This window comes from Dermochelys coriacea, chromosome 1, assembly GCF_009764565.3.
Source record: "Dermochelys coriacea isolate rDerCor1 chromosome 1, rDerCor1.pri.v4, whole genome shotgun sequence".
Lineage (NCBI taxonomy): Eukaryota > Metazoa > Chordata > Testudines > Dermochelyidae > Dermochelys > Dermochelys coriacea.
This window is the reverse complement of record NC_050068.2, coordinates 21,390,959-21,409,796: the sequence shown is the minus strand read 5'-3', so window position 1 is coordinate 21,409,796 and position 18,838 is coordinate 21,390,959. Positions and strand designations below refer to the sequence as shown.

At 48.5% G+C, this 18,838-nt stretch overlaps 1 protein-coding gene across 2 annotated transcripts in view; it reads left to right on the top strand.

Annotated features, from left to right (window-relative positions):
* ME3 (malic enzyme 3) overlaps positions 1 to 18,838 on the top strand; it is a 180,344-nt gene that overhangs the window by 157,719 nt on the left and 3,787 nt on the right. For both annotated transcript variants that reach the window (XM_038383493.2, XM_043504131.1), the window contains exons 8-13: positions 8,489 to 8,586; positions 10,991 to 11,104; positions 11,838 to 11,943; positions 13,146 to 13,288; positions 14,338 to 14,511; positions 15,365 to 15,463. In XM_038383493.2, coding sequence (XP_038239421.1) covers positions 8,489 to 8,586; positions 10,991 to 11,104; positions 11,838 to 11,943; positions 13,146 to 13,288; positions 14,338 to 14,511; positions 15,365 to 15,463 — 734 coding nt within the window. The remainder of the gene's footprint in view (positions 1 to 8,488; positions 8,587 to 10,990; positions 11,105 to 11,837; positions 11,944 to 13,145; positions 13,289 to 14,337; positions 14,512 to 15,364; positions 15,464 to 18,838) is intronic.

The following is an 18,838-nucleotide window of genomic DNA, read 5'->3' as shown; positions in this document are numbered from 1 at the left end:
TGGCTATTTATATAAAGCAGTTGCAGAATGAAACTGGAATGTACTCTGTGCACAGGGATCATTTCATTCCTCAGAACTTCTTTATGTCGGCTCATAGTCCTTGGACTATAGGAGAATGCTACTTCCAGGTCTTAGCTGAGATGAGAGGTGTGTTTATTGCAGCCATCCCAATCTGAATCCCTCAACTGTTTGGGTGGGTTGGACTCCAGAGCGCCACGCTGTGGCCCAGGCTGAAGGCACAGGGGTCCACAGGCCGAGCAGAATCGGATTAGTGTCTGGCAATGTGCTCTGTAATTTCAGCAGATTGAACTGTACGGTATCTTATTTTGTTGTTTCAGCTGACATGGACTATGCACTGGTCATTATGACAGGAAACTAAGAGGGAAGAGAGCACTGGAAGATATAATGCTATAAACAGAGCAAGCTATGTGCTGTGGGACAGCTTCTGAACAGGGCAATGTCCCTGTAGGGACCTTCCCATCCTTTGTGGGAAGGCAAAGGGGGAGATTTTTTCTCAGTCCTGCCGGGATTCTCCATTATCCTGCCCCTTCTGGCCTGCTGCGCTCTTGACATGTTAAAAAGGTGTCTGACACCCGGTCTCAACGCTGACTCTCCCATTGCAGTTTTGTCCCCTGGCAAGGTTGCTGAGGCAATGGATAGCAGTTGCTTCTCCCTTCCTTTGAAGGGAATGAGGTTTAATCTCTTCAGTGTCACTGATGAGCTGGGCAGCTCTTCCCCCACCGTGCTAAATGCTCTGCATCTCCAGTGGTCCCAAGCCTGTCACACTAGAGAGTGAAGGGTCTGAACTAGCATCCTGTGAGCATCAGCATGTTACCGTGCTGCGGGATCACTGGGCCTGATTAGCTCCAAACCATTTCATGGTTTATTTTTTAACCTTTTATCTAGATCCTCTTTGGGAAGAGTAACAGCACTCTGGTTACACTTAGAGCCTTTGAGATTAGGAGGTCAAACTGAACATATTCAGAGATCTTCACCTCACTTGAATTTTGCTGTGTTTTACTTTCAATTACGTATTTGGATTGCATCTGGGACGGCTCCTCTCCGTTCTCCAGTAACCATCTGAATGGCAAAGGCAGCAGAGGATTAATAGGAAGGAAGATTTGGAAAAGCTGCACAGCTGGGGCTTGTTTGCTCCACATCCATAAAATCGCATATTTTTGGCTGCCCTTTCATGAAGCAGTTAAAAATGGCATTTGCTATTCCCTTGTTCCTGATATTTGCTAAGGGTCAGATTCTTGAGAGGCTTTGGTGGAGTGAACTAGGAGGAGGAGGAGAGCCTGGGTTAGTTATTAGAATTTTGAGTGTCAACTCCTTCCACCAGGTGCATTGGACATTGTGGTTAAGGGAGATACAAAGGCTGCTAGGGAGTATCGCTGTACCGAAGGTCAGGGTAATGTGATGAAGTGGTGTGTGCGTGTGTGAGTGACTGCTCCTGTTGGATGGAATTGGAACTGCTCAATTGTTTGTCATAGGCCCTATGCAGCTAATAGCTATTGGAGATCCCCCCTGAGCTCAGGTGGTAGGATCTGTGCTTTTGGAGCAGGAGGCTCTGAGTTCTGCCCCACTGGCTCTGCAATGGTGTGCAGCAGAGCATCCGCTGGATACTTCTAAAGGCCCTGGACTTGCTACAGTAGACAGAGTGGCAGCCCTGCTCCCTGGGCTGCTTATTGCTGGGCTGGCTAGGGTGTGTATTTCCAGTTATTCAGGCAACAGGGTGGCAATTGGCCCCAAATTGTGGCTGCTTTATGCACCTTTCTCTTGCTTATCCTCATGGGGCCCATACGAGAGGGATATAAACACAGCCCAGAAGCATGCAAAGAGGTGACCTCTCTTCTCCCAAAATGTCTCCTTGTGCATCTGCTGAGATGCCCAAAGCCCCTCCACTCCCACACGCCACTCTCCTGGGCAGGATCAGGCCCATAGCCAGCCCATTACAATGTGAACGTTCTTCCTCTCTTCCTTTAATCTGTCACAGCAGAGTAACTGGTTCAGAAGACCATGGAGAAAAGAGCAGCTCCAGGATTCAAAGCAAAAAGAAACTATCCTGCCCAAAAGTATTGGAACTAGACTGTGGTTAAAGACAAAAGGATCACTGTTCATGCCAATTCTTTGAGTGTCACTTAATTAACCGCTAGTGTCTGTCATGCTGGAATGATTGTAACATCAGCACTAGACCTAACTCTCCCTTGAACTCTGATCCCATCTCTGCCTCTGACTCATTGTGTAACCTTTCCATAACTGCTTTCCCAATTTGCAAACCTGGGTTAATATTTGCCTTCCCCACATGGGTGTTTCTGGGCTTAATTATGTAATGCCTGTCCAATGCCCCGAAGATGTAATTTGCTGTATATAATTGTGAGAGGTGTGATCCTCTATGCCTGCTTTTACACTAACGCAACTCCATTAACACTGTGTGCTGTTATTCCTGATTTACACCAATGCGAGAGGAGAATCAGGCCTTGAGTATTTTAGCCCTCAATGAGAACAATATTCAGAAATGGCCTCTGAGCTTCTTCTTACTAGACAGGCTTTGGTTGCCTGTATCAGCTTTGTTTTTAAGCATAAGATACCATTTTCTTTTCCTGACACTTTCTCTGGACTCCCAGGAGGGGCTCCTGAGGGCTGGTCAGCTATTTAGTGACACTCTGTTGAGCTTTCCATTCAAGACTGAAGAACAACATCATTTATGAACATTCACCCTCTGTCTCCACACCTCCCCCCACCCCCACCTCAAAACCAGACTAGCCAACCTGGCCCTCATTCAGTAATTACTTCAGGAAGTAGTTATCTGAAATAATGCCATTCAATCTGTTTGAAAAACAGAGAGATCAACTTCCTGAAGGCCTTTTTCTTGCCACAGCCTCTGGTAAGGTTTTTCCCTTTGTGGTCCTTTTGGAATTAGAGCATTGATTAGCCAACTTCTTACAGAAACCAGCTGTGAGCTCTCCTTCTCCACAGAGATGCTTTATTGCTTCAAGTGCAGAAATTGTAATTTCAAAGATAACTATTGATCCCAGGCCAAGGTACAGTAATTTTGTTACTTGAGTAATGGGATTGAGCTGCAGTTGGAGAGAGGAAGGAGGATTAGAAACACATTGGAGAGAGAGGAGAATTATTATAAACAGCAAAGCTGAGCAGAGTCCAGCCATCACTCAGTCATATCTGCAACCAAAGTGCAGAGATATGAGTAATGGCACGCCCTGTCCCATAGGCATATGGGCTGCTCAAAAGCACATCACATTGCAGCCTGAGTCAAGGCACCCGTTATTCGTTCCTCTCTCCCAATGCTTAAATCCTTGTAAATAACACATTTAAAAAGAACCAAAATCTCTTTTGTAGCATGTTCCAGTTGCATTTTCACTGGTTTTAATGTGGGTTCACAGACACATCCCATGATAAGGGTTACTCCCTATTGGCCTCTAGATGACCACTGGGGTTTAAAGCAATTTCACATGGGCCAGAACCAAGAGAAACATGGAGTTTCTCCAGTTTCATTTTTCTCTCTCTCTCTCTAATATTCTTCCACATGCACTTTCTGGCCATATCCAGGCTTCCATCACTGCTAGTCCTGTGTGCCTTATGGAGAACTACATTGCCCTTGCACCTGCCAGAATTACGTCTCCCCAGATCAATTGCTCTGCCCCACCCCTCTGTGGTGTTTGGAGTTTTGTGCAGTCAAAACTCTGTAATGAAATAGCCTGTGCATACCTTGGTCCTGCATGGAATTGGATCTGTTCATCTCCGGGTCATAGGCCCAGTGCCACTGCCAGACACTGGAGCATTCTCTGTTAGCTCCAGAGGTTGGGGCAGGAATTCTAGCCCTACTACTTCTGTGCAGTTCTGAACTGTCCTACTCTGTGACTCAGTGACAGCTGAGCCAGCCTATTGGTCGTGGGTTTGTTGAAATGCAGTGAACAAGCACAACAAAGGAGATACTAGAAAACCAAAGCATTAACAGGCCAAGCGAAGTGACACCATTGGAAGGCAACATCAAGCTGGCACAGTTTCCCTGCATTCCCATAAACTACATGGAGTGTGTAAAAGTTTGCATTGAGGAAGGGGTTAATTATTCTCCTCTGACATAGGTAATGGGCATCTCGGTGGGCAGAGACAGCTGGGTTTTCCAAACAATCATGGCCAGGAGATGGCGATTTAGTACAGGAGGAACAAAGAGGAAACACTTCCCACATACTGAGGATCCTTTGGTTCCTCAGTTTCCAGAGTTGATTAACTTTAGTCCCCTCTGAGCAGGACATTCAATTACAGCAATTCCTTTAAAGATGTGGGTGTCTTTTTCCTTTCAAAGAGATTGGATCCAGAAGTTCCATATCAGGAAACAAACTGGCACGAGACATTTTCTGAGCAGACAATGGGGGTTCCTCTTTGGTACGGATCTGAGGATTGCGAGGTTTCAGAGACTCTGACCTGAGAAATTAAATGATCCGTCTACTCCAGCTATCCTTAGGAATTATATACTTCAATTACTGCTGCAGCTGATAAATTACATTGTAACTAGCCCATAGCTGCATGCCTAAATGCACACATTATGGTGATAGCACAGGACAATTTGCTCTGAAAACAGGCTTCTGCTACTGGTAGAATCATAGAAGTGTAGGACTGAAAGCGACCTCAATATTTATGCTAAATCAGAATCTTGATTAGGTGGCAGTAGTTCTTCCTTCCTCTAGGTTAGACCAGGTCTCAGCTAAAAAAGTTTTGTTGGTATCGCTCTACTGGTAAACCCTCCTAGTCTAGATATAGCTTCTACTGGCTAAAAACTGCTTTTCCTAGTATTGTTCATACCGGGTTCCCTAAGCAAACTAAATAGACCAGGAAATACACTCTTATGCCAGAATAACTGGGTCCGTATGAGGGCATTTGCCAGTACAGAAATGTCACTAAAAAGAAATCGCTCACCCTCCAAATAGATGTTACCATACTGATAAAGGTTTCTAGCCTAAGACGCTAGAGGAAAAGATGAAATACATCCAATGCCAGTCATACATTTGCACATCCCTGTTGCTTTGATCGCTTCTTGTGTATTTACTCTTGTGAAATATAAACTGTCTTTCTCTCTGGTTACTTACGTCACACCCATCCCTACTGGAGTATTAGAGCACCTCACAGCCTAACTGAATGTATCCGCATAACACTGGAGGGAGGAAAATGCTAGCCCACCATTACAGGTGGGGACCTGGGGCCCAGAGGGCTTAAGTGACTTGCCTAAGGTCACACAGGAAGTCTGTGGCAGAGCAGGAACTTGAGCCTGGATCTCCTAAATCCCAGTCAAGTGTTATAGAGCATCATTCTTTATCAGCCACCTTCTGTTGTCTGTCCCCCACATACACAGTGTTCATATAAATAACAGGATTGCCTATTAAGGTTGCCAACTTTCTGATTGTAGAAAACGGAACACCCTTGCCCTGCCCCACGCCCTCACCCTTGCCCTGCCCCTTCTCTGAAGTCCCGCCACTCCATCTGCCTCCCTCTGTCGCAAGCTCTCCCCCACCCTCGCTCACTTTCACAAGGCTGGGGCAGGATGGGACTCCAGATTGGAGGGTTGGGGCTGAGGGGTTTGGAGTGTGGGAGGGGGCTCTGGGCTGGGGCAGGGGATTGGGATGTGGCGGGGGTACAGGCTCTGGGCTGAGGTGTGGGCTCTGGAGTGGGGCCAGAAATGAGGGGTTCAGGATGCAGGAGGGGGCTCCAGGCTGGGGCAGGGGGTTGGGGTGTGGGAGGGGGTGAGGGCTCTAGCTTGGGGTGCGGGATCTGGGATGGGGCCAGGAATGAGGGGCTTGAGGTGCAGGAGGGGACTCCAGGCTGGGGCCGAGGGGGTAGGAATGTGGGAGAGTACTCAGGGCTGAGGCAGGGCTCAGGGTGTGGGAGGGGGTGCAGGCTTTGACTGAGGATGTGGTCTCTGGGGTGGGGCCAGGGATAAGTGGTTTGGGGTGCAGGAAGGGGCTCAGGGCTGGGGCAAGGGGTTGGGGTGTGGGAGGGGGTGAGGCATGTGGGCTCCGGACTTGCGCTTACCTGAAGCGACTCTCGGAAGCAGCCAGCATGTCCCTCTGCCTTCTAGATGGAGGGGCTAGGGGGCTCTGCGTGCTGCCCGTGCCTGCAGGTGCCGCCCCCGCAGCTCCCATTAGCCACAGTTCCTGGCCAATGGGAGCTGTGCAGCCGGTGCTCAGGACAGGGGCAGCATGCGGAGCCCCCCGTGGCCGCCCCATGCCTAGGAGCTGGACATGCCACCTGCTTCTGGGAGCCACATGGAGCCAGGGCAGGCAGGGAGCCTGCCTTAGCCCCGCTGTGCCACCGACTGCACTTTTAGTGGCCTGGTCAGCAGTGCTGACCAGAGCCGCCAGGGTCCCTTTTCAACCAGATGTTCCAGTTGAAAAGTGGATGCCTGGCAACCCTATTGCCTACTTAGAAAGCAACCAGCCTGCTCTGTAAAGCCAAGACACTGGAATTTCTCTGTAATAGCCTGGGAACTTACTTAGTCCCTCTGCAGAGGGTTTCTCTATAGTAACAGTTGCTTGTTATTATGTGTTTTTCTATGGCAATTATCAGCATGTCTGGGTGCCTTTACCATGAATTAGATACCTCCAAAAATACAACAGCATGCAGTTCGCTCTCCTCCACAGGCAGCCACTCCCTGAAGTGGACCAGATGCAGCGGGTAGGTGATAATGCACTAAATTTAGGGTGACCAGATGTCCCTATTTTATAGGGACAGTCCCAATTTTTGGGTCTTTTTCTTATATAGGCTCCTATTGCCTCCAACCCTCTGTCCCAATTTTTCACACTTGCCGAGAGATTTCCTACCATTGAAATAGGTACAGCGCCATCTGGTGGTTGTGTAGCTCACCTTCATGCGCCCTTAATTAGCATCATCTTCCATTAAGCTCCTTGGAGTGGGTGGAGGGGTTGCATTTTCCCCTGGCCTGACATCAGGGCGAGCCACTGGGCTGGCTCACCATCTCTCTCTGGCTGATGAAAACTCTGCCTGGCTGGACTTGGGGAAGGAAGGGCAGGAAAATGTGAACTGCTGGAAGCATGGGGAAAACAGGGTATTTAGCCTGCCTGGAGCGGGGAAGGTTCTTTACTTAACTGTGCATGGTGAGAGTGGAGAGGCTAGTGGGAGGCCCCTCAGGGGCAGATCCAGGCTTCCCAGCATGGGAGGGGCAAAGGAGCAGACCCACCATACCCACTGAAGCCTTTGCACCAGCACAAGCCATTGCATCTGACTCTAGGCCTGTGTTTCCATAATATATACCCTGCGTCTGTCGCAATCCACAAGCTCCTCACCAGCCTGTAACTCCTGCAGCTCATTTCCACTGTGGTCCTTTGCCTGGCCAGACTCCATAGATACACGCTTCCCGTGATTCCTGGGGTGGGGAATAACTCAGTCCAAGATACTCTAACCCTCTTTGCAGGGAGGCTGGCGGAAGTTTTGAACTGTCCTGGTGAAGCAGCTGGGATGGTGCAGAGCATCTGGCTAAGGCTGTGACACCAGTGGCTCTAAGGCTATGTCTAGGGCACATGCCCTACCTGGCTCTCTACATGCCCAAGGCCTAAAATAGCAATGTAGTGTCCCACTGCCTCCCTGCTGCCCTACACACCACAATGTGGACGCAGCCTATGCCTTTCACTTCTGTGCGTAGCTTCACATACCCGGCCTACTCGTCGCCGCAAGTGTAGCAAAGGCCTAACTGATCTGTGCTTTTCATGACCCTCTCCCTTCCCCCCTACCACCCACTGCCACCACCCAACTTCCTCCTGCTGACTCTGGAATGGTAGTTTTCTCCCCAGTTCTGGGCTAATAGATAGGCTGGGCACCGAGCCAGGAGTGAGTGTGAGGGAAGTGAAAGAGAAGAGAAATAGCAGGGAGCTGAAAGGGAATTGGAAGAGAGAAGGCAGGTCCAGAGGTTAGGGAAGTAGCCTGAAACTCAGGAGACCCAGCTTCAATTTCCAGCTCTGCTACAGACTTCCTGAGTGACGTTGGTCAAGTCAGTTAGGGTACATCTACACTGCAACTGGAGGTGCAATGGCTACCAAAGTAGGCCTACTCATGTTAGCTTTCATCTAGCTAACATGGCTAAAAATAGCAGTGAAGATGCAATAGCACAGGCTAGAACCATGAGTATTATAATACACTAGACTAGCTAGATTAAAGCTAGCGTGGCTATACCCACACAAGCTGTAGTCCAATCTCGGATTGCAGTGTAGACACACCCTCAGTCTCTCTTCACATCAGTTCCCCATCTATAAAATAGATGATAGCACTGCCCTGCCTCACAGAGAGGCTATGAGGATAAATACATGAAAGGTTGTGAGGTGCTCAGATACTACTATGGTGACCCACGTACCCAAGAGATGGTTTCCTGCAAGTTCTCGAACAACTAGCAGCTGGATTTAGTGAATGGCACCTTCTGCCTTTGCTCCTCTTGCTGACTGTGTCTCTGTTCTCTTTTCAGGTACTGCCTCTGTTGCAGTAGCTGGCATCTTCGCAGCCTTAAGAATCACAAAGAACAAGCTCTCCGACCATAAGTTTGTTTTCCAAGGAGCCGGAGAGGTAGGCTTCACCCGGGTTCGGCCCTAAATACAGTATTTGTCCTTTCATTTTGAGGAGGTAAACATGGAAGCATAAGGCCCAGATCCACAAACCCCAGAGTGAGGTGCCTAAGTCTCAGTTTTGGGTTCCACTGTGATCCACAAAAGTCCCGTTCAGCTGCTGCCGAACCCTGTAGGCGCCTAAGTTTCTGCCTCTGCATGTGCACACTGCCACCCCGCCCCAGGTCCCTGGATGCCTATCTCCAAGCTAAGCCCCAGAGCGAGCCACGAAGCAGGAGAAGACAGGCAGAAGAATGCCTGTCTCACCCATGGGCCCAATCTGGTAAGCTCAGAGGCACCTATTGGATCAGATCCCATTCAAAATCGACAGGGTGCCACCCACCTTATAAATTTCTAGCCCAGGGGTTAGAGCCCTGAACTGGGGCGTGAGAGACCTAAAATTCAATCCTCCCCTGAGGGGGAGAAGGATCTGAACAGGGGCCTCAAACCTCTCAGGGGAGTGCGCTAACCACTAAGCTCTGAGATATTGTGACGTGTGGCTCCCTCAGTCTGTCCTGTGGAAGCTGTGGATATATATAGAGTCACTGGGCCAGAGAAAGGGTGAGAACAATTCCGTAGTCCGGTGGTTAGGGCACCCACGTGGGAGATCCTGGGTCAGTCCCCCTGCTTCAATCACTGTTTAATTATGTATACAAAATAGAACAGCTTCAACAGGAGAGAGTGAGGGAGCTCACCTCAGAATATCCCAGCAGGTGGGCATCACCTCCTCTCCGCCCCCACGGGGCTGTGTGGTGTGAAGCAGTCACCTAACTCATTCTCATCAGGCGCCTGACTCCGGGAGAGGGGTTCCCAGCTGTGCACTGCAAGCAGCGATAGGTGCCTATCTCCAGGAGAGGGCAGGATTTAGGAAACACCCCTCTTGTCGGCATCTCCCATTGGCTAGTTTACGCAGCTCCTCGCCTAGCCTGTTGGCTTTTGTGGATCACATTCTAAGGCACCTGTCTCTCCCCATGCATTATATAGGGAGCCTGAGTGCCGCACTTGGCTTTGCAGATCAGTGTTGTTCCAGTGATTTTTTTCATGCAGTGTTTTGCTGAAGTGTCTTTGTGGATCCGGGCCTAAGTCTTCAGCCAGGCTGGAATTCAGTAAGGAGAAGCAAAGGAGCAACCTACTCCCAGTGTACCTTTCTGACCAGCAGTGGTCTTCATTGCTTGTTAGCCCTTTGGAGCCAGCACATCTGAGAGGGAGCTGGAGCCTGTTCCTCCTTGTGCATCGCTAAAAGAATGGTTTACTTAACTTACAGTCAACTCTGTGCAAACCCACTGAATGTGATGAGGCTGCACAGGTGTCAATGGGGTTTTAATTTGGCCTGAAGAACCTTTATTACCAAGGATGCATGAACTGAAAGAAGCCCATCTTGAAGCCCAAGTCCTGTCTGCTGAGCTGGCAGTTAGGGAAAACAAAAACCTTCCTTGTAAACTGAGCACGTCACTGAGGAACAACAAACACTGAACTCCCCCATGCCACTTGTACAATCATTTGTCAGAGTTGAGCCACACTTTCCCTTTGAGGCAGAAACCATCTCTTCCTCTGTGTGTGTACAGTACCAAGCACAACAGAGAGCAGAGAAGAGAGAGAGGGTAGCTAGTGGTTAAGGCTCTGGAGTGAGGCTTGTGAGATCTGCATTCAATTCCTGTCACCAACCGCCTGTGCAATTTTGGGCAAATTACTTAACCCTTCAGTTGCCCCTCTGTAAAATGGAGATTACAATCTAATAGTCATGACAGATAGGTATGTTCAGCATCTTTCCACCCAGATCTCAGGGGGGGCCTCTCGGTGAAACCATAATGCCAAGAACTATATAAAGCAAGTCAGGGTTGTTTTGTTTTTGTATCATGAGATGGGGGGAAGAAAGAGGGGACCGTTCCCCTCTCAACATTTCAAATGCACCATTTATCACTGTTGCCTAGAGGTTCTCTCTGCTGGCTTCATCCTAGAGCCATACCAGTCTGGCTTCCACCCGCTTTCTCTCCACTGATACTGCTAGTCTGAAGGTCTCTGACAACCTCTTCCTGATCTGATCATAGGGCAATGCTCCACCTTTAACCTCCTTGACCAGTCTGCTGCTTTAGAAGCCATCAATCACTCCCTCCTTCTTGACACAGTTCAGCTAGATGATGATAATTTGTATTACTGTAGTGCGTAGGAGCCTCAGTCCTGGCCCAGGGCCCCGGTGTGGTAGGTGCTGTACAGAACAAAAAGAGGGTTCCTGCCTCACAGAGCTTACAATCTGTGTGCTTTTTGGGAGGAGTGTGTGGGGACCTGTCATTTTTTAAACCTCTCCAAAGTGAGGCAGGTTCGTTTGAGGAAATGATCAGAATTTGCTTTCTGCTTATGCGTTTCAGGCTGCCATGGGCATAGCCCAGCTCATCATTATGGCTATGGAAAAGGAAGGAATTTCGAGGGAAGACGCCATCAAAAAAATCTGGATGGTGGACTCCAAGGGACTAATTGTCAAGGTAAATCTGCCTCTGTTGCATTACTGTGTTGTGGTGCATGGTAGATGCAGTGTAACAGGCACAGGGTACAATGGGGCCTGACTCATTAACCCAGAGCAAGCAGATCCAGTGGATCACAGTCAGCCCTGGAGTAAGTGGTTGCAATTCTGTTGAAGTCAGTGGAGCTGCATTTGCTTATACACAGCAGGGTAGACTTTGCTTTCCTCTTTTTGATGCCCTTTCCAGTAGAGTTTGGACATTCTGGGGATAGCTACAGCTGCAGGGTCAGGGACCACTCTGCTCTTTAGGTCCAATGGGACTTTGTAAATCTCCTCTCTCCAGGAGACAGAGCTTTCTTGAGATTTGGTCCAAGATACTGGAATGAACTCCCACCGGAGCTAAGGGCCATCAGAAACCTCACCGCCTTCCACTTGAAGTGCAAGGTGCATTTCTTTAACCTGAGCTTTTCAGATAGAGACAGAGAAACGAACACATCAGAAAAGAAACTTACCAACACAAACCACTCCACTGCACACAATCCTCCCCCGAAGAGAGGATGGGAGAACAAACCACACGTGACGGATGTTAGTCACATAATGAACGAGAGGCAGGTGTGCAGATACTACAGGGACAAGTGCGGTATAGCAGAATATAGAAGGCTGAGGCACTGAAATCTTGCAAACAAGATTTTGCAAATGATCAATCCAGACTTTTCTCGCCTGCCATAGGCTGGTTTGTTCTTTTTTCCCTGCAGGGGAGGAGTCACCTGAACCATGAGAAGGAAATGTTTGCCCAAGACCACCCCCAGATAAGAACTCTGGAGGAGGTAGTGCAAAGGGTGAAGCCGACAGCTATTATAGGTAGAGTCATGGAAGCGGGAGCTCCTTCTCATTTGTCCAGTTCTTGGGGGTTTTCTTTCTTTTTTCCAGGGGCTCCTTTGTTGTCCAGTCCGACTCCCCAGGCCTCCCTGCCTGCATTTTTTTCCTTTACTTCCCAACAGCCCCCGTCTCTTGAGGTTATGAAGCACAAGCTCCCTCCTTCTGTTGAATAGGGATCCCTCAGGAGCCAATCGGTGCTGCCCTTAATTGGCCACAGGGGACACTCTTGAGTTAAGCAGAGTTCTGCTGCTCCTAGAGGCTGAGCATGTATATCCCTGGGGTCCTACCAAATTCACAGTCCATTTTGATCCATTTCATGGTCATAGGATTTTAAAAATTATAAATTTCATGATTTCAGCTATTTAAATCTGAAACTTTTTGGTGGTGTAATTGTAGGAGTTCTGACCCACAAAGGAGTCGTGGCGGGGTCGCAAAGCTACCCTTACTTCTGTGCTGCTGCTGGTAGCGGCGCTGCCTTCAGAGCTGGGCAGCTGGAGAGTGGTGGCTGCTGGCCGGAAGCCCAGCTCTGAAGGCAGAGCCACCACCAGCAGCAGCGCAGAAGTAAGGACGGCCTGGTATGGTATTTATGCGGCCCTTGCTTCTGCACTGCTGCCCTCAGAGCTGGGCCCGCAGTCCACAGCTGCCACTCTCCAGCCATCCCGCTCTGAGGGCAGCACAGAAGTAAGAAGGGCAATACTACAACCCCCATGCAACTCCCTTTTGGGTCAGAACCCCAAATTTGAGCAATGCTGGTCTCCCCCATGAAATCTGTATAGTAGAGGGTAAAAGCACACAAAAGACCAGATTTCACAGTGGGAGACCAGATTTTGTGGTCCAAATTTTTCATGACTGTGAATTTGGCAGGGCCCTCTATATCCCCAATTGACCAGCAGAGCAAGAGGCTGGTTGCAGTAACCAATGCCAGATCTCCTGAAGGATGGTGCTAAGCATCGCCACAAAGCCAACCCAGACAAACACTTGGTTTGGGCTGTTTGCTGATCCTGAAGGTGGTTTTGTCACTGTAAATCTGACTTGCATGGGGTCTCTTGAAAGGGGTGGCCTTCTCCCTCGGAGTCATACAGTTCAATTTACTGAGCACTAACAAGAGCTGAGGTTTAAGGAAACATGGGCCCGATCCATTGGAAGTCACAGAGTGAATCAGGAATTAACTGTTCACTTCTTAGGTGTAGCCGCCATCGCAGGCGCGTTCACGGAGAAGATTTTGAAGGACATGGCGGCTTTCAATGACAGGCCCATCATATTTGCCCTAAGTAATCCCACGAGTAAAGCAGAGTGCACAGCTGAGCAGTGCTATCACCTAACAGAGGTAAATATGTGACTGTCTCTCCCAACACAGCAGCTGAGTGGAACAGCCAAAGAGACTTAACACACACAGCAACCTCTCTGTGTGCTACAGTGATCAGAGGGCTCTTTGGTGGGTCATAGATGAATGTAACCTCCTGGCAGAGCCCCACTGACATATATCTCATGTGTAGTAAAATGGCAGCCTGCAGGGCTCTTGCAGTTGATCAGCCCACGGGGGCAACTTCCCCCTTTGATGTAGGAAGCATCTACACTGGCACAGTGCAGACATACCCTTAGCGTTAATGGTGGTGATTTGTTGAGGGGGGCATTCCTGATGCAGACACCTTCCTCCGATCCAGGGCCCAGCTACACAACCTTGCTGGGGTTGTATCTTTTTATTAGATGGAGAGGAGGAAGGCCCTGCTTCCACGCCAAACTCCCTTCTCATGCTGGCCCATCAGAGCTGTGCTCCTCAGTGAGCTCCTCAAATGCATGAGGGCCCTAGCTCAGGTATTCATGGGAGGCAACTTTGGGATTTGGATCAGGCAAGGGGAAAGAGAGTGGGTAAGGCGCTGAATCCAGGAGATCTGGATTCAAGTCTACCTCAACCTTTCTGGGGGGCCTTGGGTAAGTCATTTAGGCCCAGATCTTCAAAGGTATTTAGACTCCTAACTTCCATTGATTTCTGTGGAAGTTAAGCCTAAATACCTTTGAGAATCTGGGCCTAAATATCTCCGTGCATCTCCTTCCCCTCTGTAAAATGGGAATATTTTCCTGCATCACAGGACACTGTGTTGATAGGAGCCATGTATGTATCTAGATAAATAGGTTAGAATGAGACTTTGTCTGGTACCAGGCCAAATAGAAACTAAATGCCACATGGCTCTTTCCCCTTGGCAAACAAACTGTATGTCAGTTTAAACAGCAGTCAAATCCTAATGGTGGAGCTGTTGCTGAATGATCAGTGAATTTGCTATCACAGTCACTGTGCTCCCAGAGCTGGGTTCTGGGATCCCCTCAATTGTATACATTGCCTCTCCAATATCTGAGTGTGTCTGTCTCTCTCAACAGGGCCGAGGCATATTTGCAAGTGGGAGTCCGTTCCCTAAAGTAACCCTGACCAGTGGACAGACTTTCTTCCCCGGCCAAGGAAATAATGCCTACGTGTTCCCCGGAGTGGCACTGGGAGTCATTGCCTGCGGGGTCCGGCATGTCTCCAGCGAGATCTTCCTCACCACGGCAGAGGTTTCAGATCCATATTTAACTGGTGCTTTAAAAACATAAAAAAGCAGCTTCAGTGAGGCTTGTTGAACCCCAGGAGTGTAGTTAAGTCCTTGGCTAGGAACAGGCGCAGGGCAATGTGCATCATCTGAACTTCACCCCCTCAGCAAAGGGCTGCAGACTTTCCCAACACAGCAGGATGCTAGAGCTTCCATTGTGCCAACAGAAGTCCCCTGCATGAGCCAGCATTTGGTTCCCCTCTATGGAGGGAGCTGAGGGGACGTATAGGGGACATGGCCTCTGGAGTCCTGGGTTTGTTTTCTTACAGGCAAAAATAACAAATCTAAAACAAAACAAAAATCCCCCAAAGCCTTTGATCATATTTGAAACAGCTGAATTTATTCCATAGCCTTTCCCCGGCTGCAGGAGATGCCTGGCTCCGTCAGTGGAGGGAAAAGCAAGTAGCCAGGGCTCCCTGCCACGCCAGCAGCTCTCACAAAGACATTTTTGCCACTTTGCATTTTCCTCAGCCTTTGTTGTAGGCTGTATTTTTAGAAAAATGTCTAGCATAACATGTAGCCAAGCGGCATGTTTGGGAAGCATAGCTAACTTTTTCTCAGAAATGGACTCACTTCTTTCAAAAATGGTATCTAGTCACACACAGGTTTTTTTTGCAGAATGGGCTGCGTTTTCAAGCTCAGAATGAAATGTATGCACATGTGAATTTTGAGTGGTTTTGCTTTTGATTACAAGGACTTCTCCTGAGTCTTGTAGCAACTGAAGTCTCAGCTATGCACTGCCTTTTTAAAGCCTTAAGAGGGCGCAAGCTGTACTTGATTGAGAACATCACCTATAACCTACCTTTTCTTCATTCTAGTCTATTGCTGAAGAGGTCACGGAGGAGCATCTTGCTGAAGGGAGACTCTATCCTCCCCTGAGTACCATCAGAGAGGTATCCTTCAAAATCGCTGTTAAAGTAAGAATTCAAGTATTCTTGCAAAGTTTTTGTTTATATATAAGACAAGCTCTACCTCTTGTAATGTTGGCAAGGATTTTTCTCTTGCCCTCATCTTTGATGTGGTTATGACTATCAGCATAAATGCACTGGCTATATTAGACCCAGAAACATGGGCGTGACTTTCCATGGGATAGAGTAGATCATTCAGGTTTATCAGAGCTGATTCAGTGCCATGGGCCAATCACAATTCCAGGTAGCCCCACACTGTGCAACTCCCAGTTGGCTCCCAATGTGCCCGACATTAATTCCAAATTAGCCTCCGTCACACATCGGTGAAGCCTCCTTGCCCATTCCAAATTACTGACATTGTACATACTGAATCAGGATGTTGAGGTGAAGAGTGTCTTAATAATCCTAAGAAACTGAATCCCAGGTGGTTTAAAGCTCCATGCTCTATATTTCTTGTCCTAAATTGTGTGGCTTTCTTGTGTGATTTGAGCAAAGCAATAGTACTCACAAACTCCTGAGTTTCATCCCAGATTTTCTAGTGGTTCTTTCTGTATTTGGGCAAATGGTTGAGACCCTTATGTTAAAAGTGGCCCATCTTCAGGTGCATGCAGCTGGATTTTCAGAGTTGTAGATAATCCCCAACTGCACTTAGTCAATAGGAGCTGTGAGTGCTCAACACCTTTGCAAATCAGGGCCAACATTTGCAGACTTTGGGGATCTGATCCAGTGATGCCTGAAATAAGTTGGAATCTTTCCATTGATTTCAGTGAGTTTATGGTCAGCCTTTGGGTGTCTAAACTTGGGCATCTAAATAAGTGGCCTGATTTTCAAAGGTGCTGAGCATCCAGGGTGTGTTCCACCATCCTAACGGGAGCTGCAAATGTTCCGTGAAGAGTCATGGTCAGTGATTAAATATGGATTTATGTGTACATGTAGGTACCCATGGTTGAATAACTTGGCCTTAATGTCTATATTACCCCCAACTTAGAGACCACTTCTGAAAATTTACCGCATGCCTCAGTTTCACCTTTTCTGACTATGGGGATGTTGATACTTAGTTGCCCCCAGAGGTGTCTTGAGCATCTGGCAGTCTGTAAAGTGCTGTATACAACTGATCAGTAATAGATTTTTGAAAATGAAGCAGGAAATACCACTCACTTTCCATGCAAAACATACAACAGCACATCTTGCTTCACAGACTAGTGGTGCAGCCTCTAACACAGAAGTCTTGGCTGGTCCTGAACAGTTAGTCTTCTCTTCATCATTTTAGTGTAAATCAGATAATGAAATCTCCCTCCTCCTAGGTAGGTATCCCAGGGTGCAACTCACCACCATCCAGTGCGCTGTCTTTTGGGAAGTTTTGGCAATGCATGATGGGGAAAAAATGAGTCATGCAGGGGTGACTGGGAGAAAGGGGACAACATCCCAGCATGCATCTTTCTGCTTCCTGTAAGTCATCCTTATCCCATAATTTCTGTGCCTTTTAAAAAAAAAATGAACCTACGTGGCCCTCCTTGCTGTCTACCATCTGACAGAAGCATGGAATCTGCACAGTTCTGCACTATTGTCATGAGCGTTCCAAGCACAGGACACACGGTCCTCCGGTATTTGCAGAACCAAATAAGCAGGGAACACAATGATTTCATGCAGGGCAGATTTCATGGGATATGGTGAAAACCAAAGCAATGTTGTTGGTGGCATTCACAGAGCAGCTGCAGACAGTGAAGCACCACTTCTGGGCCCAAGAAACAAGCACTAACAGATGGGATCGCATCATAAGGCAAGTTTGGGAGGACGAGCAGTCGCTGCAGAACTTTTGGATGTGCAGAGCCACATTCCTGGCTCTATACTTGCCCCAGCCTTCCAACGTAGGGACACCACAATGAGAGCTGCACTGAAGTGGAAAAACCAGTGGCAACCGCCCTGTGGAAACTTGCAATATCCGATTGCTACCGATTAATGGGAAATCATTTTGGAGTCAGAAAATCCACTGTAGGTGTCATTGTCATGCATTTATGTCCATTTTGGCTACACACATACAGCAACCTTGGCTCTCACAGGTCAGTGCATGTGAAGCTGTGGTTGGCCTTACTGTCCCCCGGTGAGGAGTAGCAGAGGTAGGGATACAGCTCCGATGCCTGAAGGGGTTGAGTGTAAGGAGGTGCTCTAATGGAGTTCTCCATAGACAGTAAAGGGAGCGGCTGTTGGATCTGTAGGTCCACAAGAAGCTGCAGCATCTGTGTTTGCTGCCAGAGAAGCCCCATTATGTCCTGGTGCATCTCCCTCCTTTTCCTGCTGGGATTCCTGGGCCTTTCTCCTCTCCACTCTTTCCTTGTCCATACAGCCGGCAGTATTCACCCTCCAGGCCCTCTGTTCACAGTCTGATGCAGCGCTGGCTTGCCAGACCTTGCTGAACATGTCACCCTGAGTCCTCTTCTTTCTTCTCCATATCTGGCTCAGGCATCCTGCAGGTATGGAGGGGGAACAGCAGCAGCTACCCCTCCCACACACACACAGGTTGTCAGCATAGTCACAACAGAAGGCGAAAATTAAGATTCAGAACTCCCATCCCTTGTTCCCCTAAAGTTTTAAAAAGACATGCTTGTTGTCATTTCTGCTTTGTAGCGCTTGTGCACGGCACCATTCACAGCACCAGCCATGTGAGCATGGCCCACCAGGGGCAAGAGAAATAAGAAGGGAATTGCTTGATGGCATGAAACTATGAGTATAGGGTAGTGGCATTGAATACTGGCACCAATTTCCACAGGTGGTGGTGATTTTAGCTGATATCTCACTCCTGAGGGTAACAAACGCATGGATAGCACAGCTGCTGTTGGTATCCTGAAGTTGCCCGGGCTCGTATGCCGCTAGCCTGTTGACTGCAACGGTGTTTGCTGAAGTCATCGCCAACTGGCGTGGGAAAATGTTCTGCCACGGAGGAAGACATCCCTAGAAACCTTCAGGAGAGGATTGCAGGGTACCAGCATGAACGTTTCATTGAGATCTCTCAGGCGGATTCAAGGGACATCCCTGTGTACATAAACAAACTGCTCCACAAACCCCACACTGCCCCGCCTAACTCTACAGGGGAATGAAGAAAAACTAACAACTCTATTTCTCCTTGTTGTGCCACTACCGCTTCTAGGATGAGTAAACTAATGAAAAGTCAATAGCGGTGGCCTGTTACATTGGGGTACATCACGGTACTGGGAAATACATTTACACACTTACCCAAGGTTCCTTCCCCTGCATTGGGCTCACTGATGCTCAACTGCTGGCACTGACTTGACTGTGGTGGAGTCTCAAGCAACATAGCTGGTTTGTGACATAGCTGGAACCCTGGTTGCATGTCCCCCAGTCTCCTTCACCTCCTCCTCATTTCTG